This window comes from Glycine max, chromosome 7, assembly GCF_000004515.6.
Source record: "Glycine max cultivar Williams 82 chromosome 7, Glycine_max_v4.0, whole genome shotgun sequence".
In the NCBI taxonomy this organism is placed as follows: Eukaryota; Viridiplantae; Streptophyta; class Magnoliopsida; order Fabales; family Fabaceae; genus Glycine; species Glycine max.
Genome location: NC_038243.2, coordinates 2,748,486 through 2,776,048, shown reverse-complemented (window position 1 = coordinate 2,776,048; position 27,563 = coordinate 2,748,486). Strand labels below are relative to the sequence as shown.

Sequence of the window (27,563 nt, the reverse complement as noted above, 5' to 3'; positions counted from 1 at the left end):
CACATTTTATTAGACGAAAGGACAGTCTACTCAATTTTTTTTTTTTACTGAATCTCAATTTCTTTAAAGAAAATATATATATTCAAAATATACAAAGCATAAAGTATATTTTGGGTTTATTATCTCTTATTTTCTAAATTTTTTTCAATTTTTTACTTCACGTTTGTTTTTTTATAATTTTTTTAATTTCAAGAATAAAAAATTTTATCCTGCACTTGTAACAAAGTAATAAATAATTTTGTTCATATTTTATTCTTGAATAAATTATAGTCCCATGTTTAATCAATATTTAATTCAGTCCGAGGGAGTAGAAAAAATTTATTCCCATAAAAAATCTTTCTTTATGAGTAAAAATTCAAATATATTATTTTATTATCCACTATCCCACTGTTCTCTTAATTATTCACAAGAATACAATAAATATTTTCAATCAATTTTAATAATTAACCAAACATATTTTTAATAATATTTAAGAATAATATTCTCATATTATATTCTCAAGAAAAAATCTTTTTAGAACTATTTTTAATCTAAATTTTAATCACTCAAAATCTCATTTAACTTTCTTTTTATCACTTCTAGTCTTTGTTGGTAAGTAATATCATTATTTGTTATCTTTGACAATTATACATAATGAATCTAATAACTTATCACATCATAAAAAATATAAAAAAATAATTATATGAACAATTTTTTAAAACTGTAAATTTAATCTCTCATCGATTAATCTAACATCTTCTGTCCCCATTCTAAACAAATGAGAGATAAGTCCAATTAGGTCTAGTGAGCTCAAACCGATCACAAGGAATCTGCCTAGCCTAGTAGGCCAGAGTCGAAATAACAAACATAGGACAAGAAGTCCCTTAACAACTTAAGAATAATCCAAAGACTCCTATTCCGAAGATATAGTTACCATACCATAAGGAAAGTGATAACGAACTAATTTATTTTATTTATTAAAAAGAAGTATTTTTTTATTTTTGATGTATTTGTTTAAATTGTTTTTGCTTAAATAGAAAAATATTTTTTACTTTTTTAAAAAATAAATTCTATATTTTTTTAAAACAGTTTCACAATTGCCTTTTTTCTGGGTTTAAATAAACTATCCTAGTTAATCATACCAAACCAATACTAGAAAGGGCCTATAAAGACAACAAAACCTCATACCACAAATGACTTCTATCCTACGGTTCTGCGTACCTGCTGTACTCCTTTACCTCTAATTGACTTGAGGGTGGAAGTTCTCGCAGATAATTTTATCTTTAGTTCTCATAGTGGAAGCAATTTAACAAAGACCAACTCGAAGGCATGTGAAAAGCACGTGTTCTCTAGCGTGGGCATGAATGGAACCTTGGTGTTGTGTTGTCTATGGAAATGAGTCAAATGACTAGTTCTTATTACTGGTTAATATAAAACAACCTAGATTATTTTTAAGGCTAACCTAAATCGACTGTGTTTCTTATGCATAGTTAAAACTTGTGGTCATGCAGACATCATCGCAATGGTGGAGACCAGAAGGAGCAACTCTATTCATCCACCAAATCCTCAAAGACCTATGGAGAACGGATAGTTGGTACCACCCACATTATTAGGATACATTAGTAGTTGAGAGATACTATTTTAACACTTTATTATTTTTCTCAAATAAATTATTCACACCAATTGTGAGAATACAACAAAAATTACACCGCAAAAAAATACTGACAAACAAAAGAATTTAACGTGATTTGACATCTCTTACATACGTCCATGGAATCGTCTCAAAAAGGTATTTCAATATTAAAATAATGATTACAAAATTTTAATTTACCACAAATAGTGTATCACTCTATAAACCTGAGTACCATACCTAATGATTACAAGAAATAATAACATTTTTACACAAAAATACTTTTGTGATCTTGTTTCACAATCTCTCTTCTCACATTTTCTCTTCATGTATTGTTTATTCACTAAATCTCTTCTTTATTTAGATGAAATATTACCACCAATTATAATAAATAAGTTTTCTCCGAATTTGAAACAAAAATAATTTTTAATATATCTATTCAACTAAGTTTTATCTAGTAAAATGTAATCTTTTACTTTATATTTAAACTACTTAAATCTTAATGATAAAAATTCAATTCTCAATATATTTACACTTTATCTTTTGACTTGAAATTCTACAATTTTAAACATTTTATCAATATTTTTTGATTTCTTTTTTTTATCTCATTATATCATATATTATACTTATATTTTTTTTCTCTTTTTCTCTAACTCACTAGGTATATAGGATAGCATTCGGGTGTCTAAAAATATTTATCCTTAATAATTTAGCACCCAACGCTGACACTGTCAGGAGATAGGAGATTCATTGGCAATCAAACACAATCGGCAGAGCAAATGAATTAAAATAAACTACATTGATAGGAAGCACGTGAAATGAAAATCTCTGCCAAAATCCCGTTGTAAAATTCCAAACCACGTGCTAATTTACTAATGTATCCTAAAAATGTTTAGTTATTTATATTTTCTTTTTATATTTTTAACCTTTCAAGAAAGAAAAAACTGTTCTCAGTCACCCTACCTGAGGTAACTAATCGTTTGTATTTTATTTATTTATTTTTATAGGAAGCTAGTCACTCTATTTCTTGTCTGAGTCAGCATAGTAGTTGATTCATATATTTAATGTGTTTGAAAAAACATTAATAAATTGATTTTGATTAAAATTGATTTTATAAAATTGATTTTAATTAAAATTAATTTTAAAGTATTATAATTTATGTTTGAATGTTTTTATTATAAAATTAAATTATTAGAAATAAAATTTATTATAAATTTTATGATACAATATAAAATTTATTTAAAATTGTTTTAACTTAAAATTAATTTTAAATTTTTTTGTCACATAAAACTAAAAATGTAAATTTTAATTTAAAATTAATTTAAAATTCTGATTCAATTCTTAGATCGTGAAATCAAATATATAATTAATATAGTCATTCTGAATTTATTTATGATTGTTATATTTATTTTCTCTTTCATTTTAAAATTTTTCAAATCATAGTACATCAATTATTTTATCTATCTATCTCTCTCTTATTTCACTATCTATCTCTCTCTTATTTCACTTTCTTTCCACGTCTTCTATCCTAAAAAACAGTGTAGGTTTGTCATCTTCCTTTCGCCCGTTTATGCATTTTTATGAAATTCTCAACAAATTATGAGCATATTTGCAATTTACTCGGAGCAGAAAATTAAATGTCTGTGAATGAGGTGATCCAGCATTGGCTCATTTATTCTTGGAACATACATGCCACATTTATCTATAAATACCCTCTTCTAGACAAGGCACAAGGCACAAGGCACAGGCTTCCCTCCCTCCTTTGAAGAAACAAATTAGAAGAGTGTGTTGTGTTGTGTTGAAGTAGCAAGCTAGCAAAGATGTTTGGCATCTTAGGAGGCAATAAGGGGCACAAGATCAAGGGTACTGTGGTGTTGATGAGCAAGAATGTGTTGGACTTCAACGAAATAGTGTCCACTACTCAGGGTGGTTTGGTTGGTGCTGCCACCGGCATCTTCGGTGCTGCCACCGGTATTGTTGGTGGAGTTGTCGATGGTGCTACTGCCATCTTCAGTCGCAACATTGCCATCCAGTTGATCAGTGCCACCAAGACTGATGGTTTGTTTCATTAATTCCTTAATTAATTTTCTGCTGCAAAATAACTCTTCCCTGTTTGTGTTTCTTTCATTATAATTTAGAAACATGAAGACAAATAATCTAACTATACCCTTCATCTCATCTTCTTGTGAGACTAAACATTTTTGACAAAAATATATGACTACAAAAAAATTGCCATTTAATGATGAAAAAATGGTCTATGCATGACTACTGATGATGGTGTAAACTGCAAAGCTCGTATACTATATATTCAACCATAAACTATGCATAATAAATTTGTTTAATTTCATAATAATTACTTTATAACACATAGTAATTTACCATTGATTCACAATGTAATTTTTTACAGTAAATTAAACTATTAATAAATCCTCAGTACGTATCAATTGAATAATTAACTTTCGTTAGCATTTAAAAAAAAAGTAAATAAAGAGTCATGATTACCCATCACCCATTTTAGTAGGCAGATTGAAGCAGAAAGAAAGGCTGATATATATAAAAAAGGACAAATTAAACATGATTGATGGTACAAATTATTTAATTTGACGAAATTTTATATGAAGAATGACAACAGTTGAGGCAATATTAACTATTTATAGAGGTCATATTTACTATTTATGAAAAAAATAGAGGTCATCATAAAAAAAATAGAGGTCATATTAGGTATTGGCCAAGCGACAAAAAATAGATGTAATAAGTAATGTTCATGTATTATATTAATAAATAATTTGTTCATGTAGATATATTAAGAAATTTATATAAGTTTTCAATAATAAATTGTTCATGTAGATATTAAAGTAAATTTATATTAAGAATACGATATATTATATTAATAAATAATTTTATTAATTATATAAAATATTAATATATATTATCAATCTATTAACATTAATTTAGTGTAGACTTTCAAAATCTATATTTTAAAAATGGCATTTCTTAATGATTAGAAAGTACTACAAAGATATTTTTATATACTAAATTGGCATTTTTGTTTTCAAAGGGCACGAAGAAAGGGTTAGAAAAAAAAACTTAGCAATCCACATTCATATTTTTCTTTCGTTGAAATTAAATTCATGTGGATATTATTAAATAATAAAGAAAATTTATTAAATAAATAATAGGAGGTACATTATTTAATTAACTTCGTTTAAGTAGAGAGACTGTACGTTAAAAAATCAATGTTAAGAACATGTCTTAATATCATATCTTTTTTATTTTTACTGCAATATACTCGTGACATTTCATTAAAAATAAAAAATGAAATACATTGTGGAACATAATAGTAAAAAGTAGGACTAGCATTGCTGGTAGCTGCCTTTGTCAAAGCATGAACAACTACAATATAGGGACAGTGGGTTGTTTTACCTTTAATCTTTAATTCTAATCCTGATATAGTGAGCCAACTCAAACTCATTTTAATGACTAATATATATAATAATGTCATTCTTGTTCCTTTCTTGATTGATACACATCTTAAATACACACAAAAATTACATTGAGGTTTATATTTATAAAGTCTAATAGTGCGTGGACAGTGCAATGCACCGGTGAGTTGCACAGTACGTGATTTGTGTATAAATTGTTTGTGTAAGTATCAATTTCTAGAAGTTACTATTGTTGATCACAAACTCATTATTTTAATGCAGAATCTAATTTTGAAGTTTGATTTGTTTACTCTTTTTAGGACTTGGAAATGGGAAAGTTGGAAAGCAAACCTATTTGGAGAAACATCTTCCTTCGTTACCAACCTTGGGAGACAGGCAAGATGCATTCAGCGTTTATTTTGAATGGGATAATGATTTTGGAATTCCAGGAGCATTTTACATCAAAAATTTTATGCAATCTGAATTTTTCCTCGTGAGTGTCACTCTTGAAGACATTCCAAATCATGGAACCATTCACTTTGTTTGCAACTCATGGGTTTACAATGCAAAAAGTTACAAAAGGGATCGCATTTTCTTTGCTAATAAGGTAAATGACTAACTTTTTGCCTAGCTAGCAAGTAACATATGAAATTTAATTACCAATGTGTAAATTAATGAAGACATTCATTAAACATATATATGTGCTGCAGACATATCTTCCAAATGAAACTCCAACTCCACTAGTGAAGTACAGAAAAGAAGAATTGGAAAATCTAAGAGGAGATGGAAAAGGAGAGCGCAAGGAATATGATAGGATCTATGATTATGATGTCTATAATGATTTGGGTAACCCAGACAAGAGCAATGATCTAGCTCGTCCTGTTCTTGGAGGGTCTAGTGCCTATCCATATCCTCGCAGGGGAAGAACTGGTAGAAAACCAACAACAAAAGGTTAGGATTTTATTTTTCTATTTTAAATAATTAGTTCCATCACATATGATGAAATTAATTTGTTCTTGTCAAGGGGTCTAATTCAATTAGTAGGGTGCATGAATTATTATAATTTCCAAGAGACCATCTTTGATTTTGATGAATAAAAAAAAATTAACTTGTCACATACTCACATCTCAATGACATTTTGCCACAATGTGAAGTTATTGCTAATTTAATTCTGTTTTGGAAAGCAGGATGTTGCATTACATATGTTTTTGGTAACACATAGAGATGTTATGTCTTGTGACTTAAAAATTTATCTTATTTTTGAAAGTGTCATTAGTTATCATTGTTGTTATTCATGATACAGTATTAATTTTACTTTTATCTATTTTTTAACAGACTCTAAGAGTGAGTCACCATCCAGCAGCACCTACATCCCAAGAGATGAGAACTTTGGTCACTTGAAGTCATCAGATTTCCTTACATATGGAATAAAATCCATAGCTCAAACCGTTTTACCTACATTTCAATCTGCATTTGGTTTAAATGCCGAGTTTGATAGGTTTGACGACGTGCGTGGACTCTTTGAAGGTGGAATTCATCTCCCTACAGATGCACTCAGTAAAATTAGCCCCCTACCAGTGCTCAAGGAAATCTTCCGCACTGATGGTGAACAAGTCCTCAAGTTTCCACCACCTCATGTCATCAAAGGTATATATTGTGTATGTATGTGTGTGTGTGTATATATATATAAGTATATCAAGTAAAATCAGCTGCTAGTACTTGGCATCGAGTATTTGTTATTTGTTAAATTTAACATTTATATGTTTTCCATATTTTTTGGAGCAGTTAGTAAGTCTGCATGGATGACTGATGAAGAATTTGGAAGAGAGATGCTTGCTGGTGTTAATCCATGCCTAATTGAGTGCCTTCAAGTAAATAGTGCTTTATTGCTTAGTACTAACAATGAATTTGGTTTCCATGTGAATTATATTCAATGTATATCATGTTTAATTTCCTCATAATGTTAATTAATAAATGACAGGTGTTCCCTCCAAAGAGCAAGCTAGATCCCACAGTGTATGGTGATCAAACTAGTACAATAACCAAAGAACACTTAGAGATCAACCTTGGTGGACTCTCTGTGGAACAGGTAAGTCATATATATTTGATAACAAAAAGACATATGAATACCCAATTAATCATGACACTAAATGGTTATAATGATATTTGTGCAACAGGCACTGAGTGGTAACAGATTGTTCATATTAGATCACCATGATGCATTCATCGCATATCTGAGGAAGATCAATGACCTTCCCACTGCAAAGTCTTATGCCACAAGGACCATCCTTTTCTTGAAAGATGATGGCACCTTAAAGCCATTGGCCATCGAATTAAGTTTGCCACATCCTAGGGGAGATGAGTTTGGTGCCGTTAGTAGAGTCGTCTTGCCCGCAGACCAAGGTGCTGAAAGTACAATTTGGCTAATTGCCAAGGCATATGTTGTTGTCAATGACTCCTGCTATCATCAACTCATGAGCCACTGGTATATATAAATTCTGCAATTGTCATCATAAACCATCTTTCAATTCTTTGAATTTATGAGGTGATTCTTTTATTGGTTTGTGGTCACAGGTTAAATACTCATGCTGTGATTGAACCATTTGTCATAGCAACAAACAGGCATCTTAGTGTGCTCCACCCTATTTATAAACTTTTGTTGCCTCACTATCGTGACACCATGAACATCAATGGACTCGCAAGACAATCACTCATCAATGCAGGTGGCATTATTGAGCAATCATTTCTGCCTGGGCCATTTGCTGTGGAGATGTCTTCGGCAGTTTACAAGGGGTGGGTTTTCACTGATCAAGCCCTTCCTGCGGATCTTATCAAGAGGTAATATTGATACACTTATAGACTACTAAAAATTTTGGAGTTAAAATTTTCATTTATTTGATACCAGCATCGTGTATCCTTTGGATAGACATCTTTTTTTTATATAAACTAAGTTACTATTAAAAGATCTTAATTTTTATGCATTGTCTATCTAAACCAATTAGAAATCATGCTAGATCTTAACTTACCATACACTTTAATTTGTGATTGGATTAGAATGTAAAAGTCCTTTACACTATCAATACATATTAAAAATGTAAAAAAAAACTAATACAATTACGTTATGGAAGTTAAGAGTGTTGAAAGAGTCAAAATTCACATCAATGATCTTTATTTTAGTGATGTTTATATCACAAAAAGAAAAGACACATTTGCTGTTAATAACAAGTTCTTTGTTATCCCCCTTGATGCAGAGGAATGGCAGTGGAGGATCCATCCTCTCCCTATGGCCTTCGCCTTGTGATAGATGACTACCCTTATGCTGTTGATGGACTAGAGATATGGAGTGCTATCCAGACATGGGTTAAGGACTACGTCTCCTTGTACTATGCCACGGATGATGCAGTTAAGAAAGACTCAGAACTCCAAGCTTGGTGGAAGGAAGCTGTTGAGAAGGGTCACGGTGACTTGAAAGACAAGCCATGGTGGCCTAAGTTGAACACTCTTCAAGATCTGATTCACATTTGCTGCATTATTATATGGACTGCTTCAGCACTCCATGCAGCTGTGAATTTCGGACAATACCCTTATGGCGGTTTCATCCTAAATCGTCCAACTCTAACCAGAAGATTGCTCCCAGAGCCAGGAACCAAAGAATATGGTGAACTTACCAGTAATCATCAAAAGGCTTATTTGAGAACAATTACAGGAAAGACTGAGGCCCTTGTGGACCTAACAGTGATAGAGATATTGTCAAGGCATGCTTCTGATGAGGTCTACCTTGGACAGAGGGACAATCCAAATTGGACTGATGACACAAAGGCAATTCAAGCCTTTAAGAAGTTTGGAAACAAGCTGAAGGAAATTGAGGACAAAATCTCAGGGAGGAACAAGAATTCAAGCCTTAGGAACCGTAATGGACCGGCGCAGATGCCCTACACTGTGCTTCTTCCTACCAGTGGGGAAGGCCTTACTTTCAGAGGAATTCCCAACAGCATCTCTATCTAATGAGAGTGTGTGGTGTGTGGTGTGTGGTTTTCTTTCCTTCCAACGTACCTCTCATTGACAAATAAACGTGCAAACTTATGTGTGCATAATTTTCTTATGTATGCTTAAGTTTTGTAATTGGATGCTATCTAGTTTTTCATATCTAATAGGGTGTTGTGTCAGTTTTTATGTATAGTATTGTGCTCCTATCATGTTCACCCGTATCATGTTCACCCGTATGTAAGTCTGATATTCTGATCTATGAATGTCAAATCAAATTTCTCTATGTCACCAACTTGGATTTGATACCCGTATGTAAGTCCTATCATGTTACATATCTTGACTTTGAATTGGGTACCCGAATTGTTCCCCTTAAATTTTTCTAATCCCACAAAAAAAAAAAGAATAAGCCTAATTTTTTCATGATTATGTTGTGAATAGCTTCTTGGTGATTATTAGATGCCAATCTATTAGACAATGAGTTTATTACCTACAGCAATGTTTTGAATATCGAGTTAATTTCAAATACTTTTTATGGGCCAAGTTAGTGCATGAGGCCTTGGAATTAGCTAGAGTTAATGAGTGCACTTGTTAGGGAGTTGTTATTGGCCCCTACAACCCCTCTAAATTCCAAGATTACCCCTCTCCGAAATTCCATTGTGCAAAAAATTCACACTACTTTTGTGCAGCAGAAACACGATGACATAATGCTTTGTAAGGAGGAAAAAAATACACAATAAAATCGTAATTCCGTTGTATGATGTGTAACGGAATCACACTTCCATTTTGATTTTGTTCCTGGAAAAAAATTGTACAACAGAATCACACTTTCGTTGTACATTTTTTTCTCCAAAAAAATACTAAACAGAAGTGTGATTTCAATGTGCACTTTGTACAATGGAATTACACTTTCGTTTAGTATATTGTTTATAATAGAATTGCACTTTCATTTAGTATTTTTTTCCAAAATTTTAAAAAGTCTATGGAAACGACATGTATTGCATACAATTTCATAAAATGTCAACTACATATTGAGGTTAACATCCATAAAAATAATGGAATACACATTCAACATTTGCCATGAACAAAATGTCTACTACATATTTAAAGAAAGGTCTACGACGTATTAATACTACCTATTTCAATCCTTAAAAAGATCTACTACATATTGAGATCCTTTAACTAATTGAAATTATATTGCATTGAAATCTTGTATGCGTTGATTGTAAGGCCTTTGCCATGAGCGAGTTTTCGGTGTGCACTAGTTTTTCCTTTGTGGTATAACAGGAGGCAAAAGACAACGATCCTTTAAAAAAACTTTATTATCATGCATACAAAAGACGAAGTTAGCAAAAAAAAAATCAATATTAGCTTACAAAGGCTAATGGTATGTTTAGTAGATATTATATACCTGTACAAAGTGATTTTCATTGACAAGTCCAACGGAAATGAGACGGGACTTTGTTGGCACAGTACCCTTAAGTGGAAAGAAAGTCCAACTTTCCAGCCTAGATAAGTGGACCGATACAACATTATACCGATTATCAATGACATAACCTATGTCGAGAATGATCATCCACTTCTCATAGGGAATTAGACCACGTTTAACATACAAAGAGGTTATTAATTCCAAGAGTTTCTCTTCTATGCCAAATAATTAAACATAGTCAGAGTGTCATGTTTGAAGTTCTTGAATCAAATCTTGGCGAACGACAGACCAAGACTCCTAACCTTGGCCTAGCGCAGTTGCAATTATTCTATAACCACAATTTCCATTTGCTTCGACATCAACAATGTTCAAAATGTATTATTGCAACTCATCGTGAAATTCATCCATATAATTGCTCATTTTTTTCTTCTTGTTGTCTCGTTCACCCTTGTGAGAAACAGTTGGAGTTCCCGAATTATCAATCATCGTGTTCATTTCATCAACAGACTTTTCACGATGAAGGTTCATGCTTGGTAGATTTCATAGACTTTGATACACCCTTTGTTTTTATTTTCATTGCAGGGACACATCGAAGTAGTATCTAAAAATGCAAGTTCACGAACTTTAGTCTTCAAGGTGATTTTACTAGACACGTTTAGTTTTGAAAATCTCTTAAACAATACATCAACCTCATGCGTCAGAGTTAAGTCCCCCCAAGAGTCACCTGTGTCATCTGAACTAGGTAGGAATGGATAACATCTTCTAATGTACATGAATGCTTTTCAAGGAATGCAGCCACATATACTAATAAACTCAGTAAGCTCACAAGCACATGGTAGACTGTGAATAACTTTAAGTGTGCAACCTTAAGCAAAACTATCAGTACCTACGGTGTTAACCCATTGCAACTCATGGAAAATCAAGTCTTGCATTTCTCTTGATACAAAGCCACACAACTTCTTATACACCAGGGTATTAAACCTGTGCTCAACCACATTTATACTTTTCTTAAACAAAGCCTTAATCGCTATATACTGCAAGACAAACATGTTATTCATTGCATCCCAACAACTACACAAATCTCTCATGCTATCATGAAACAAACTTTTCAATCTCACATGTGCGCCTTCAACCTTATGTTGTAATAAAATGAGATATGAATAATTCTCTTAATACAATGAAATAAAACTTAAGCCAAAAAAATTAATGTCAAATTATTTATGTACCTATTTGTTGTTGTGTTTCCAAGATGCATGACTCAATCAACCTATGCTTGTACAAACTTCTCATTGAAAGGGGTCAACCATGTTTGTTGGACATGGTCAAAAAAATGTTTTATAACGTGCGCATTGGATTGTAAAGCTCTTCAAGCGCGATTTATATGATACTTTATTCGAAGACTACAATAATAGTTCTCAAGCATTCATGATATTTTGCCACTCTTCACCCTTATCCACGAGGATTTTGCATTTTGCACTAACATTCTTTGTAATGTGGAACAAACATAACAAGTTGGTTGAAGAAGGAAACATAGTGTTCAATGCATTCATGAAAGCAAGATCCCTATCATAGACAATAACCTGAGGCAACACGTTATCTTTCACAAACAATCATTTCAGCTTTCAGCTTGCTTAAAGCCCATTCAAAATTATTTGTTATCTCAAAACTTAAATAAGTAAAGGCAACAATGAAAATCATGCTTGTTGAAGTGGTACCAATAATTTCCAACAACAGAAAACAATACTTGTTTGTCTTGTAAGTTGTCTCACAAATCAACATTGTTGAAAATGAATTCAGGAGTCTGATTGAATATAGGTATTGTGAATGTATGAATACATGAATTTTGATGATATCAAAGAAGAATCAAACAAAGTTGCTTCAAAGGATAAGCATTGCTTCAAGATTAATACAAGATTGCTTCAACAAACAAAGCCTTGCTTCAAGATTACTTTAATATCAAGTCTTGTCTCAAAACAAAGTAATTCTAAGACATGCAAGGCTCTGGTAATTGATTACCAGGTAGTGTAATCGATTACCAGAAGAAGAGTTTGAGAAATAGCTGTTAAAAATGGTTTTGAATTTGAATTTTGAACATGTAATCGATTACCAGCTGTTTGTAATCGATTATCAGCAACGAAACTCTTGAAATTCAAATTCAAAAGTCATGACCCTTCAAAATATAACTGTGTAATTGATTACCAAAAACCTGTAATCGATTACCAGTGAAGAAATTCAAAAAAATCTTTTTGAAAAGACACATCTCTTCAAACCATTTTGAAAAGGCACAAAAGGCCTATATATATGTGTGTGTCTGACTTCAAAAAGTAAGAGAGAGATATTCCAAAAGAACTTTATTGTCAAATGCTCTCTCAACAATTCTTGGACAAACACTTGCAAATCTATTAAGAGTTCATCTAGGAACTTCAATTGTAATATCCTTCTCTTAAAGAGAGAATTTTTCTTCTTCTTCTTATTTAAAGAGATTGATTAAGGGACCGAGGGTCTCTTAAGTTGTAAGGATTCTTGAACACAAAGGAAGGGTTGTCGCTGTGTGGTTCAGACTTTGTAAAAGAATTTTTACAAAGAGAGTGCAAAATCTCAAGTGGGTTGCTTGAGGACTGGACATAGGCACGGGAAGTGGCCGAACCAGTATAAATCAAGTTTGTATTTCTCTCTTCCTTTATCTCATTTGTTATTGCAATCAATTTTATCTTGCATGTTTAAAGAACATTATTAAATTGATTGTTGTTTCTTCTTCTACATTCTGAGCCTATTATTTAGAAGGGGGTTAAAAGTTTATTAGTGAAAATTAATTCATCCCTTCTTAAGATAACTGAGGCCATTTGTCTAACAGGTACGACCACATTATATCTCTGATGACATCTTCATTATCCAACTGTCTAAACCAGTAAACATATTGGTCAGGTTCTATCAATTTCGTCAGATGTTGTATTTTTATCCTTGGACCCCTTTCTTGGAGACGATGTTTCTGACGTTCATTGTATATGGTACTGAGATTTGTCTAATCTTGATCTTTGATTGTCAACAAAATTTGGCCAGACTTCACCATGTTTTTCGTCAATAGTTAACCATGGTTTTTTCTTCACAACTCAAATGACCGACATATGAATGACCAAGCAATGTTTCCATCACACTATGATTATGGAAACCACATTCAATAGTAAGTCTCCACCCTACGATTCTCATAAACCTCCTTTTTAATTCAAAAGGACACTCGCATTCTCTGGTTCTAGTGGACTTGCACACTAACTTGTCTTTGTATTGTTTGTACTTCTTTCTCCCCTTTTCACAACCTAGTATAACAAAATATTTTTTTTACTTACTTCTGACTTATGAATGACAATCAGAAACCCCATGCTCTTGTCCCACACGTCGAGCCCAATTTAACAAATCATCGCACCCTTGAAAAATCTAAAAGAATCAAAAAAATTATTCACTAACAAAACACAAAATGCATACAAATAAAAGTCTAATGAAATATACCTTGTCAATCATGAAATAACTAGAAAAGTTAGGATAGCTAGGTTGCGCCTACATATCAGTGTCTTCACCACCCACATTTTCATCATCATTATAATCCCCCATATAATCATCAGGCTCGACCACACATAAAATATTGAGTTGGTAAATGAATTGACTTTCATTATTCATATTTCCCATCCAACTAGCATTGTAACCTCATCGGATATAAACCTATTCCAATTCATTGATCTACACAATCAATACATAAAATACAGTTATTTGTAAAACAATTTACAATGGAATCGTGATTCTATTTTGCAACAAGTTGTTGATGCACAATGGAATCATAATCCCGTTTGACCAAAAAAATGAAGAAAAAAAAATACTTGGCAACATGAGTGCAGAGAGTAAAGAGGGAGAACAAATGAAAAGAGAAAAGAGGAAGAATGAATGAAGAAAAGGAAAAAGATAGGAGAATGAAGATAGGAAAATTAGGGGAGGGTAGTTTGGTAATTGCTCTTAGCTGGTAGGGCTAAGAGCAATTTTGTTGGGGCCAATAGTAACCACCTTGCACAAACCAACAAGAAATTCCATTAAGTTTATCAAAGTAACTTATGGGTATGGTTAAATCTATGTCGTCCATTTTAGGTATTTATATTATGCACCTCCCAAAAGACTCTAGTGGACAAAAATACCCTTTATCAGACACCCCCATTCCGAAACGATTATTTTAGAATAGATATTTTGGAATATAATTTTTCATATTCCATAATACCTATTCTGAAGTAGGTTTCCCAAGTACTTATTTTATTCCACAATATAAAAAATTATATTCTAGAATAGCTATTCTAGAAATGTATCCTATTTTGGAATAGGTGGTAGTACCCCCCTTCCCTTCTTCAAACTCGAACCTATGTTGCCAAGTCATTGTTCATCGTGTGCCACGTTTGCACCTTCATGTCATCGTGCACCACCTTCTTGCATCAATCTGGGGTCACCACGTGGAACGATAGAGAAGGTTCGAATGAAGATGTTTTTGGAATAGTCAAAGGGAGATGAGTGGAGAAGGTAACAGAGGGGAGTTTAAGTCAGTTGTAGGTGATGACGATGGTGAGGCAAGGGGATAAGGTGCAAACTTTTTTTTCACTATGGCAGTGGTGGGACATGGGCGACATCGAGTTTGTAGTCCAGAAGTGAGGGTGCTTGGGGGATGCAGGGAAGAGGGAGAAAATGTGTTAGGGGTGAGGATATTTTTGACCATTAAAACTTGCTGGGAGATGTGAGATTGATATTGGGAGGTGTATGATGTAAATGCCTCCATTTTTTCATGTTGGTTTCATTCAATCCTAGAAGATCCCCACAAGTACTAGCATTCAAAACGACAGCGCATTGGATATACGACAGAAGCCCCTCCCAGTGGCATTACCGTAAATCCGTGCCTTAACCGCAACGCAGCATTCCCCCTTTGTTTTCCTTCGATCATCATATTTGCACTCTCAACTCTGCACTGCAAAGCTCGTCGCGTTCGTCTCTCTCTCTCTGAGCTCGATTTATTGGGCTCTTCGAATTCGGTTCCCGATTTCCGACGAGTTCTATCATTCACTTCAATCTTCGGAAATGGTGAGCTTCCTCTCTTTTCTCTTGTTATCGACGACGCTTCACCGTTCTCCACAATCTTAGATCTGAAGCGGGGTCGCTTGGATTTGATGTTTTCTTATTACGCCCTTTCTGATTCGAATTTCAATTGCTTTCGTATCTGTGACTTCAAACGCGAGCCTCCTAATTTTTGCTTTGTTAGTTCATGCAATTTTGGTTTCCGTGGGATCTATTATGGAATTGTGCATTGACTCCTTTTTGTTTCTTTCTTTGTGTTTTGCTCGCCTTTGCAGCCTCTCAGACTCGAAATCAAGGTACTCTTCTTCTGGCATTTGATTCGAGGTTTATTTTGGTTTGGTTGCTGAGAATTGTTTGATTAGCTTTTCAGCGACCTTTTATGTGATTTGTATTTCTCTGCAACCAAGCATGGCAGAGTTTTACAACTTTTTGGCGGCTTAAACTGATTTGTTTTCGTAATATTTGAACAGCGAAAGCTTGCGCAAAGATCAGAGAGAGTAAAGTCTGTGGATCTACATCCAACAGAACCATGGTAATGCCTTATCCTTGGTTGTGTTTTGTGATTTTATCACTAGAATTATTTTAATATATGAAGCTAAATTTATAACCACCTTTATAATTTGTTGCTCATTATTATTTGGTATCTCTCAAGTATAGCATCTATAAGGAATTAAGGATCATTTGTGAACATTTGTCACTAATGGCTGTCTGTTACATGGGACTACTGCTGACGTAGAAATATAATCAAAAAGTAGATAGTTGGACGTTTTGCTGAATCGTCTGATGTTACCATCATTAATGCAGGATTCTAGCAAGTTTGTACTCTGGAACTGTCTGTATCTGGAACTACCAATCTCAGGTATGTTAATTTTTATATATGAGCTGCATATATTAATAAATATATGCAACTGGATTAAGAAATGTAATGTTGAATTCATACATGTGTTGGCGATTGAGTCAAACACAGGTGTTTGTTGATGGATTACCAAACAATCCACCTTTTGCGTGATGCCTATATATAATGACTCACTAATCAACAAATAAAGAACACTATTTGTTATGGCTTCCTTAAAACTCAAAGTTGCTGCATATTTTATTTCTTTTGTTGAAAAAACTGGTGTATGTCTCTATATTACATGAAAGCAATGTTAAAAAATGATGGTGTTCTACTAAAATATCAGGACTACATATTTTAAGCTATTATAGATAAATAAAACTTTAGCAGTTTAGTATTAAAATCCCAACCAAGTTTATTTGCTTCCACTTTAGCCATTTCCTTCTCTGCACCAGGTCATAGACTTCCTTTATAACAAGGAAAAAAGATAAAGAAAAATATAAATATATTGTTTCATTGAACCTATTGTTTGATAAATTCCCATTCAAAACGATGATGAAAGGCTAGTAGCTACTCCTATTTGACAGAAGTTGATAGTCTTCGTATCCCATATATGCAAAAGACTATTTTAGTTGAAATTCCTTCCTTTTTGAATATCCTTGATGTCCTTACACTTTTGTTAGTTGAGTTGTCTCTGATGAAGTGAGTGCTTTTGTAGATTTATTATCAGCATTGGCTATGGGCTTTTTGCCCCTCCTGTGTACCCAAAAAAAATGATAATCAATAGCTTGGTAGAATTCTGTTTTTTTTTTTTTTGGTGAAATAAAGGGAAAACCCCCGGAAGAAGAATTACACTCTTGTACTTAGTTTTGTACATTCTGTATGTTGTATTTTGTTAGTTCTACTAAAATCAAATGAGGCATATCCTTGCTTTTTCTATCATCACTTCATGGCCTCTCTAATACCATTTATAATTTCATAAGACTGTTACACATTCTATATGCAATGTATTTATAGATATACAGATTGATATTAAAATACAGCCTCTAACAATCCTGTTCATATATTTAAAACTTTCTCAAAACTTTCTTCAAATGGATATTCATCATTAATTTCTATGGAGATTTGTGTGTTTGCAATTAGATTGAATTATTTTATTATTTTATTTCAGACCATGGCCAAGTCTTTTGAGGTTACTGAGTTACCAGGTGGGTGAACGTTTTATAGTCTATTTCATTGGTTGTGTATCTGCCTTTTGATTCATTTGCTTGAAGTCATTTTTTTTCTTTGTATATTTCATGGGTCTCATATACAGCATGATTTTGCAGTTAGGTCAGCCAAGTTTATTGCACGCAAACAGTGGGTTGTTGCAGGGGCAGATGATATGTTTATTCGTGTATATAATTACAACACAATGGATAAAGTTAAAGTATTTGAGGCACATACAGATTACATTAGGTGTGTGGCAGTTCATCCTACCCTTCCATATGTGTTGTCATCATCTGATGACATGCTCATAAAGCTTTGGGATTGGGAAAAGGGCTGGATCTGTACCCAGATATTTGAGGGACATTCTCATTATGTCATGCAAGTGACATTTAATCCTAAAGACACAAACACCTTTGCCAGTGCATCTCTTGATCGCACCATAAAGGTATACATGTGTTCTTCTTGCTAGTTGTGTCCTGCATTTTCTTTGTTTATTTCCAAACACCTATGATAAAAATTAAAAAGTAATGTATTAATGTTATCTTTTCTTGCAGATTTGGAATCTTGGCTCTCCTGACCCCAATTTTACATTGGATGCGCATCAAAAAGGAGTGAATTGTGTTGATTACTTTACAGGTGGTGACAAGCCTTATCTAATAACTGGTTCTGATGATCACACTGCCAAGGTTTGTTTTCTATTTTCTGTTTTTTCCTCTTCATCTTCCCTCTAATTTGGTTTCCTATATTTGTATATGGATAGGAATTATTATGCCGATAAAACCTTTGAATCAGGTATGGGATTATCAAACCAAAAGTTGTGTCCAGACTCTAGAAGGTCACACACACAATGTATCTGCTGTATGCTTTCATCCTGAACTACCTATAATCATTACTGGCTCTGAGGATGGCACAGTGCGCATTTGGCATTCAACAACTTATAGGTAATTTTATGTTGTTCACAGATTACTGAGTTGAGAGCTTTATTTTTTCTTATCTAATTTGGTGCATTGCTCTTGCCTTTTTGTCTCAATGTCATCACTCTTTTATAGAAACTTGAATAATTTGATTTTGGTTGACTTTGTTTTATCATAGAGAACGATGCATTGTGCCAGTATGTCTTATTTTTCAAAAATTATGATATTGTTTTTCACTTGTTGCTTCTTCACCTATTTTTTGAAGACTTGTATGTCTAAATTTGATGCTTACTTGAGAATTAGTAAGACTGTATAATGATGTTTAATTCTTATATTAATATATTTTTTCGTAACCTTTGTCCTTGTTACATGTTTTTAAGATTTCACCAAAATTAGTTTGAAATTGAGATTATGGATATATTCCAGTCATCTTTAAATTTTTATGGTGGTGCAATCTGCTTGCAGGCTTGAGAACACATTGAACTATGGTCTTGAAAGAGTTTGGGCTATTGGATATCTGAAGGGTTCACGCCGGTGAGTTTTGTTTTTGGATTGAATTGTGAATGTAATTTCTGAGTCTCATATCTGTAGGCCCTGGAATCATGTTGAGTGGGACAATAGTGTCAAACTGTCAACTGATTAGCAAACTCTTTTTTCTCGTAGTGTTTCATGTGATCTTTTTTGCTATTCTCTCCACTGATGCCGAATATTATTTACTTTTTCTTCTCTTGAGAAATCAGTGTCTCTCTCTTTTCCCTCCTTCTTCGTGACCTAAATTACCAAAACCTCTTTCTTTGCAGGGTTGTGATAGGCTATGATGAAGGTACTATTATGGTCAAACTTGGCCGAGAAGAACCTGTAGCCAGCATGGATAACAGTGGGAAAATAATTTGGGCTAAGCATAATGAAATTCAAACTGTCAATATAAGAAGTGTAGGAGCAGATGTGGAGGTATGGGCTCATTTTTACCTTTTTTTATCCGTCTAATATGTAAGCAAAAGTGGAAACTTGCTTTAGTGACACATGCAAGTACTATGTTTTTTAGATTGCTGATGGAGAAAGGCTACCATTGGCTGTTAAGGAGTTGGGCACCTGTGATCTCTATCCACAAGTGAGTGAACATCCCTTTTCCTTGATGTTAAGTCACATTCTTTTGCATTACTTCTCTATTTTTTTTATCATTTATGCTCACATCATGTGATAGGGACTTGGGTATTATGGGGTGCCTAAGTCCCATATGGAGTAGTATGGGATGCTAAGTGGAGTATTTAAGTGCTTGGTTCTCCCCCCTTAATAGCTAGCTTTTAAGAGTGGGTTCCCCAAGTGTTTGGGTGCTTATCAATTGGTATTAGAGCTGGTTGTCGGTGTCTCGAACCCTATGGGGGCTTGACCAAAAAAGCTGAGTGAAGTGTCGTAGAGTATCAATCCTGGCTTCTTTATTGTTGTGATTCATGTCTTATACTTGACAATTTTTTTAACCTCGATCAATTTTTTTTGTCTTTATATTGTATTTGTATGCATAAATCTTGTCCTCATTTTATAGGATTAAATTGGTGATTCATGATCTTGTGTATGTAATCCGGGTATGGATAGGTATTTATTTAAATAAATATAGGTTTTATTATGTAATGTTAGACATTGGAATTCAGATGTTAATGGCAAGAACTATTTGGTATCTTTGAACTATTCTTTTGTTGTGTTTAATCCATTTTCAAAGAATTGAGCTTTAAAATAATAATCCACCCCTTAGTTTTAATTATCACCACTTATTTATTTTTTCATGCATGTTGACTGGTGTCTGACTTGTGATTTACTTTTATACTCAAGAGTTTAAGGCACAATCCGAATGGGAGGTTTGTTGTTGTTTGTGGAGATGGGGAGTATATTATATACACTGGTTTGGCATGGAGAAATAGATCATTTGGTTCAGCTCTGGAATTTGTTTGGTCTTCAGATGGGGAGTATGCTGTAAGAGAAAGTACATCGAAGGTCAAAATTTTCAGCAAAAATTTCCAGGTTGTGCTTCATTATCAGTTACTCTTATCATTTTATACTTTGTATTAAGACGAAAGTGATGGTGACAGCCTACAAATTCTAAATAATTTGTTAAAAGGATAGGCAAGCTGGGTCCTAGCAATGATTTACTGTTATGAAAAGGACCACATAAGAAAACTAAGATGTCAATTAATTTTCCTTGAGATTTCATCTGATAAGCAACTGGGAAATGTGCTTCCAATGCTGCTAATACGAACAGATTATTTATTTTTATTTATATTGCGTGACTTTTTTTTTATCAGAAAAAATATGTATTTTATATAGATATATAATCAGTACAAGTCGTACTAATATCTGTACATCCCAGTGTGCATGTTATCTATGTAAGATTATGGTATGGAAATATGCTTGAGATATTAGAATACCATAACCCCCATCCCTGGGCACACTGGAATACCCATTACAAAAAGTATCTATGGTCTAATCCCTCCCCTGTACAAGAATCCAGGTTTAATATTACTGGCCCAAAAGAGGAAAGGCAGCTGAAAATCGTTATCTAAATGTCTAAACCTCGTCCAGCAGAGGAAAATTGCATCCTCCCTCAATTTCTGTCCATTAAATTCCTCATTTGAGAATACAATTCTGTTTCTGAGATTCCAAATGCACCATGTGAGGGCAGCCCACCAAATCCACCATCTGTTTTGGACTATTCCTGATGCTTTACAGTAAGAGTGTTGTAGAAAGTGTTCCTTAGGTGATGCAGGGAACAGTTACAACTTCTGTCCATGCAAGGCTCTCCCACCATAAAGGCATTATTCTTTGGCGGCCAAAAAATGTTTGGGACGCTTCCTCCTTATGACTCGAACAAAACGGGCAGGGATAATCATCTAGCTGCACATTCCTTCTCCTTAGGTTTGCTCTTGTTGGTAGTCTATCCCTCACCAGCCTCCAAACAAAGTGTGCTACCTTGCTTGGAATTTTCATTTTCCAAATAAGTGTGAGTGCGCCGTCTTCGTTCTCATCCGCCACAACTTCATTAAGCAAATGATATCCACTTCCCACTGAGTACAGCCCACTCATGCCCCCCTTCCAAATCCATCTGTCTTGTTGATTAGGCTGAACCCTCAACTCCTCTATCCTCCATAAAGCTAGCTGCTAGTTCCATCTCCCCTTCCAGTATCAATCTCTGCCACTCAAAATTCCATTCCCATGATTCGCCCACCTCAACGCCCATCTGTTGAATAGTGTGATGTTGCTGTTGAGATAAACAATATAGTCTCTGGTACTTCTCCATCAACGATAACCCCTCCTCCCTCCACCTATCTTCCCAAAAATTTACCCGCGACCCACATCCTATTTTCCACTTCACACCTTCATTGAGCCACCCACCTTCCTCCTCTGAACTGCACATAAAACTCAAGTCCCGCCACCATATTGACTCCTTGTGGTACCTCCTCGCCTCATCTAAGTTTCTCCATCCCCCATACTTTGACTCCAAAACCTTTGCCCATAAATCGCCATTATGATGAAATAGGTTCCAACACCACTTACCAAGTAATGCTCAGTTAAAAGACACAAGATCCTACACCCCTAGACCACCTTTCTCCTTAGGGAGGCATATTGTGTCCCACTTCACCCATGCCAACTTCCTCTGTCCCTCTCCTTCACCCCAAAGAAATGATCGTTGTAGCCGCACCAACTTATCCACCACCTTCTTAGGTACCCTGAAAAAGGAAAAGAAAAAAAATAGCTATTGAGTTAAGAACTGACTTTATCAAAGTCACCCTTCCCTCCAAAGATATGTATATTGCGTGACTTGGTTCTCAAAAAATAACATTCTCTTATTGTTTTAGATGTCTTCCAAATGAACTATAAGTTGTCTCTAGGGAAGTTTTAATTGGAAATGAAATTTTGTATATTTCAGGAAAAGAAGAGTATCCGACCAACTTTTTCAGCTGAACGAATATTTGGTGGCACTGTATTGGCAATGTGCTCAAATGATTTCATCTGCTTTTATGATTGGGCTGAATGCAGGTTGATTCGTCGTATTGATGTTAATGTTAAAGTAAGTGCTTGCATGAGGTGACATCAGCTTTCTGCTTTTATTTCTTCTTACTGTTTCTTGTTAATTTTGTTAAAATTTTCTTGTGTCAGAACCTCTACTGGGCTGATAGTGGTGATCTAGTGACGATTGCTAGTGATACATCATTCTATATCCTGAAGTACAATGTGAGGATTCTAAATTGTCCCCCCCCCCCCTCTCTTATGTTTTTGGTTAAATGAATATCTGATGGCACTTACTAGTGAAGCACTGTAAACATTTTAACTTCCACTGTTGCAGCATGATGTTGTTGCATCATATTTAGATAGTGGAGGGCCTGTAGATGAGCAAGGTGTTGAAGATGCCTTTGAGCTCCTTCATGAAATGAATGAACGTGTCAGGACAGGGATCTGGGTTGGGGATTGTTTTATCTACAGCAATTCTTCTTGGAGGCTTAACTATTGTGTTGGTGGTGAGGTATTTATACTTTTCCCTTTTAGATTCAAAAGAGCTCTGTATTTATTTATTGAACTCTCGGTAATCATCTTTTCTTTGTCTTCATGAATTTCTTATATGTATATTTATTGAACTACAAGGATCATACAATTCCTGTTGTTGCATTACATTATGGATTTAGGTTACTACAATGTTTCATTTGGACCGTCCTATGTACTTGTTGGGATATCTTGCCAGCCAAAGTAAGGTCTATTTGATAGACAAAGAATTCAAGTAAGTGGATCAATGGTTTGCATTATTCAAAATCTCTCAATGCAGTGGTCCTGATTTTTTTTCTTCTTTTTTAACTGTGTTACTCAGTGTTGTGGGATACACACTACTTTTAAGTTTGATTGAATACAAGACACTAGTCATGCGCGGTGATTTGGAAAGGGCCAATGAAATTCTACCATCAATTCCTAAAGAGTATCATAACAGGTAGTAGTTATTTTCTTTTATGTTATTACAGAATGACCTTTACTTTCATTATTTAGAAATTATGTTTGATATGTTTTGAGAAAGGCTTTTTTGTAAGGGATATGTGTTATAACAAAATGGGAATTTACTTCCCAAAATAACAAAACTTCTATATATCAATAATTATCATGCACTACATGCCATTTTTTTATTTTTTGCGAGGGAAGATCTGGTCTGATCCCATGAGTAAAACTGTCAACCAGCTTATAAATGGAAGTGGATCATTTGTGGTTGAGTGGAGAATCTGACACTCACATGGTCATAAGTTTTTTGTTTGCTTATGAATGATACTTTGCTTCTTGGGTACTTTGATATTTCATTCTGGACTCGCTGTAGTCTTGCTTGTTCATTATATATCTTTGCTTCGACGCTTTTATCAAGTTAATGTATAATTATATGAATATATAATGCATTTTTTTTACTTGTGTCCTTAATTCAGAATATTTTTCTATCTGCATATGGTGTTTTCTTGGCTTTCATTTTCAATGTTTGGTGCTCAGATGTCACATATATCCTAATTGCAATTTTTTACTTGTTTTTACACTAGTGTGGCTCGTTTCCTGGAATCACGAGGGATGATAGAGGATGCTCTTGAAGTAGCTACTGACCCTGACTATAGGTTTGATCTAGCCATACAGCTTGGAAGATTAGAGGTTGCTAAGGTAAGTTCATATGTTCCTGCAAGGATATATTATTTGACTCGTGAAATTTCATAACTCTGCTATTTAATTTTCTGCATTTCTAATTTGCACTAGTTTGATTTGAGTTTATATTGTGAGTAATGCTCATCTTCTTTTGCAGGGTATTGCTTCTGAAGTGCAGAGTGAGTCCAAATGGAAGCAATTGGGAGAATTAGCCATGTCTACTGGAAAGGTGTTTCTCTCTATCAAATGAATCTTCATTTTTTGTGATTTCTTTAACATTTGGCCGAATTACATTCTAAATATTCATGTCCAAATCTATTTAATGAGTGTCATACTTAAGAGGATTCAGAGGTTTTAATGAGCCAAACTATGAAGCCCAAATACTCCAAAATTGGGAAAGTATTGGTGTAGTACATTTATTTTATAAATGGTCACTGATGATATCCTTAATTTTCTTCTTTTGCTGCCACCATGTAATAAAAAGGATAGAGTTGGAAATTAAATTTGTATCCACTGCACTCCGTTAGTTACCTTTGTGACTGCCAAACAATGGTGAGGGGCTTTCTTCCATTACTTCATTAAAACTTACCAAAAATAGAGCAATATTCCTTTCTACTCAATCCCATTCCAAACGATTCCATTGTGAACACTCCATCCCATCCCCTTCAAAACTCCCAACCGTATTGGAGGTCTAGATGCTGACTCTGGTGCATGATTAGGATGTTGAATATTTCTTTTATTCTTGTCGCAATTAATAATGATTCTGGACACACTTGATGTTGATTGGTATTGGGTATCTCTCTTTTTCCTAGCAACTCACTTTATTATCTGTTCTTGCAGTTAGAAATGGCTGAAGAGTGTTTAAAACACGCAACAGATTTGAGTGGGTTATTGCTGCTATATTCTTCTTTAGGAGATGCTGAAGGAATATCAAAACTTGCAACTCTTGCTAAAGAGCAAGGGAAGAATAATGTTGCATTCCTTTGCTTATTCATGTTGGGTAAACTTGAGGACTGCCTTCAACTTTTGGTAGAAAGGTATTATTTTACCGTTGTGATATTTTATTAATGATATTACTGTACAAAGAGAAAGGGGGGGGGGGGGGGGGTGATTAGAATGCAGTTTGATGTAGCTGAGTTATGCTTTTGGCAGCAATCGGATTCCAGAGGCTGCTTTAATGGCTCGATCCTATCTCCCAAGCAAGGTCTCAGAGATAGTGGCAATTTGGAGAAAAGATCTCAGTAAGGTAATTTGTTATTCTGATATATATATGTATATATATACATACATACATAATTTAGTAATGGAATAGCCTGACATTTATGTGGTGCACATGATACTTTGGGTAGGAACTTCTGTTCTCATTCCATTGGCCTGCCCTGTCCTGGATTCTTATCATGCTACAGATTGCATGTGAAATAAAAATATAAATTCTTATATTTAGTTGTTAATATGCACAGGTTAATCCAAAAGCTGCTGAATCATTGGCTGATCCTGAGGAATATCCTAATTTGTTTGATGATTGGCAAGTTGCACTAGCTGTTGAATCTAAAGCTACGGAAGCAAGGTCAGTGGGGAAATGTGTACTTTCTTACAAGTATCTTGCAACTTTGGTAATTTATGTTGTAGTGTTTTGTGTGCTAGCTAAACCACTTCAACAAATGTTCTTTACTAACTTATTTTGTTTGTTTATTACAGAGGTGTTTACCCTCCTGCATCGGAGTATGTGAACCAGGCTGATAAATCACATATCACCCTTGTTGAAGCTTTCAGAAACATGCAGATAGAAGAAGGGGATCAGCCTCTTGAGAACGGGGACTCTAACCATGAGGTATACTAAATATTGGGTTAACACTGGACGAAAAGCATCAAAATCTTCTCCTAAAATAATGTTGTCCTTTTGCTTCTACAGAGAGAATAATCTATAACCCAATTGATTGTCAGTGGTGGTGTTAGTGTTATTTTATGTTGCTTTTATGTCCTTTTGTTCCAGTTGACTGAACAAAATGGAGAAGAGCACTATACAGAGGAACATGAGGAGCACGAGGAACAAAATGGAGAAGAAGGAAGCCAAGAGGAGGCAGTTGTAGTGGATGCCGATTCTACTGATGGTGCAGTCCTTGTCAATGGTAACGAGGCAGATGAAGAGTAGGGTAAAAGTAATGAAGGAGCCCCGTCAGCTGAGAAGTATTTGGTTGGGGCCGTGTGAAAATTGAAGTTTTGTCTCGGGTGGTTGGTTGTTTCTCAAGTGCCATATCTAACTCCCATTTTACTATAATTGCTACCCCGAGTCCCTAGCAATTCTAGTTTTGTTTTTTTAGTGTATCATATACTTTACTACAACTAGGCTGTATATTTGGGAAATAGAGAGGAAATTATAAAAATTACGCCCATTTTCAGTAGTGAATCAGTGACCAACTCTCAGAACTCATCACCTATTTTTCCATAATTTTGTACGGCAATTTGGCTTGGAATTTTGTAACGTTTTGTTGCTTGAGCAATCGTGGTATAATTCTTGCAAAACGTTTCCTGTAAACTTGTTGTGTAAGATGAGGTTAAGATAATGAATTCTGGGTTGTTTTATTTTCTATTTTAAACTTTCCAGATGCTACTTATCACTGTTTTATCGAGTGCAAGCGCTCCCAATTCTGAAACTTGTTACGTATTTTTTTCTACTATATGTTAATAACCACAATTAAGAATATCTCTTCCAAAAATCTATTTACCATTTTAATTTTTATTAGGTAGTTTTTTGTCTTCACTAAAATTTTCTACTTTGTTGACAATGTTTGCACATCACTAAATTGTATGCCACTTGGTTGCGTTTGTATATTTTGATTTTGGATATTTTGAAAGGTTAATATTTCTAATTAATTAATTTAGTGTTTATTTAAGAAATTAAATAGAATTTTATAGATGTTTGAACTTTGAAGAGATGTGAGTTTTTACACTTATCATCCTTCTGGTACTTTCATTTCTTGATTTGGTTGTGTTCAAATTGTGAAGAAATGAGAAATTTTCCAAAAAAATTTGTGGGTCTCATATTTATTACATTATTTTAATTCAACATTTTTTTTCAATTTTATTCTGTTCTATTTCCTTTCACACAATCAAACTCGTCTAACTTGTAGAGAGAATATAAAACTTAGATGAACACTTCAAACTAGAGAATAGAGAAAACAATCCCTGATTTTCTCTTTTCTTATATTCTTATATGTTGGTCAAATAGCTAATACTAAAACAAAGTTATTTACTACAAAAACATCAATATATTTCTTAAAGTATTTTAAAATATACATTTGTGTAAATTAAAATAATGTAAAAATGCATAAATATATAATTATTTAAATATTTATTAATATTCATACTTTTTATATTTTAAATATTTATTAATATATATTGCTATAAAATT

General features: G+C 33.9%; 2 protein-coding genes across 2 annotated transcripts; both read left to right on the top strand.

Annotated features, from left to right (window-relative positions):
• The first annotated feature begins 3,246 nt into the window (after window positions 1-3,246).
• LOX9 (lipoxygenase-9) lies at window positions 3,247-9,407 on the top strand. Its single transcript, NM_001250394.2, has 9 exons — window positions 3,247-3,667; window positions 5,352-5,638; window positions 5,742-5,982; window positions 6,367-6,678; window positions 6,817-6,902; window positions 7,013-7,120; window positions 7,209-7,516; window positions 7,606-7,869; window positions 8,283-9,407. Exons 1-9 carry the CDS (start codon window positions 3,430-3,432, stop codon window positions 9,034-9,036), a joined length of 2,598 nt encoding a protein of 865 aa, NP_001237323.2. The 5' UTR covers window positions 3,247-3,429; the 3' UTR covers window positions 9,037-9,407.
• A 5,962-nt stretch (window positions 9,408-15,369) lies between these two features.
• Window positions 15,370-26,741, top strand: LOC100797508 (coatomer subunit beta'-2). The gene is made up of 24 exons (XM_014777687.3): window positions 15,370-15,547; window positions 15,817-15,837; window positions 16,012-16,073; window positions 16,346-16,400; window positions 17,548-17,584; window positions 17,705-18,030; window positions 18,140-18,271; window positions 18,378-18,526; window positions 18,965-19,033; window positions 19,300-19,450; window positions 19,545-19,610; window positions 20,327-20,515; window positions 22,419-22,559; window positions 22,649-22,723; window positions 22,836-23,012; window positions 23,173-23,264; window positions 23,352-23,468; window positions 24,055-24,169; window positions 24,309-24,380; window positions 24,992-25,188; window positions 25,304-25,397; window positions 25,612-25,718; window positions 25,850-25,982; window positions 26,145-26,741. The coding sequence occupies exons 1-24, from the start codon at window positions 15,545-15,547 to the stop codon at window positions 26,301-26,303; spliced, it is 2,739 nt and encodes a 912-aa protein (XP_014633173.1). The 5' UTR covers window positions 15,370-15,544; the 3' UTR covers window positions 26,304-26,741.
• The last annotated feature ends 822 nt before the right edge of the window (window positions 26,742-27,563 follow it).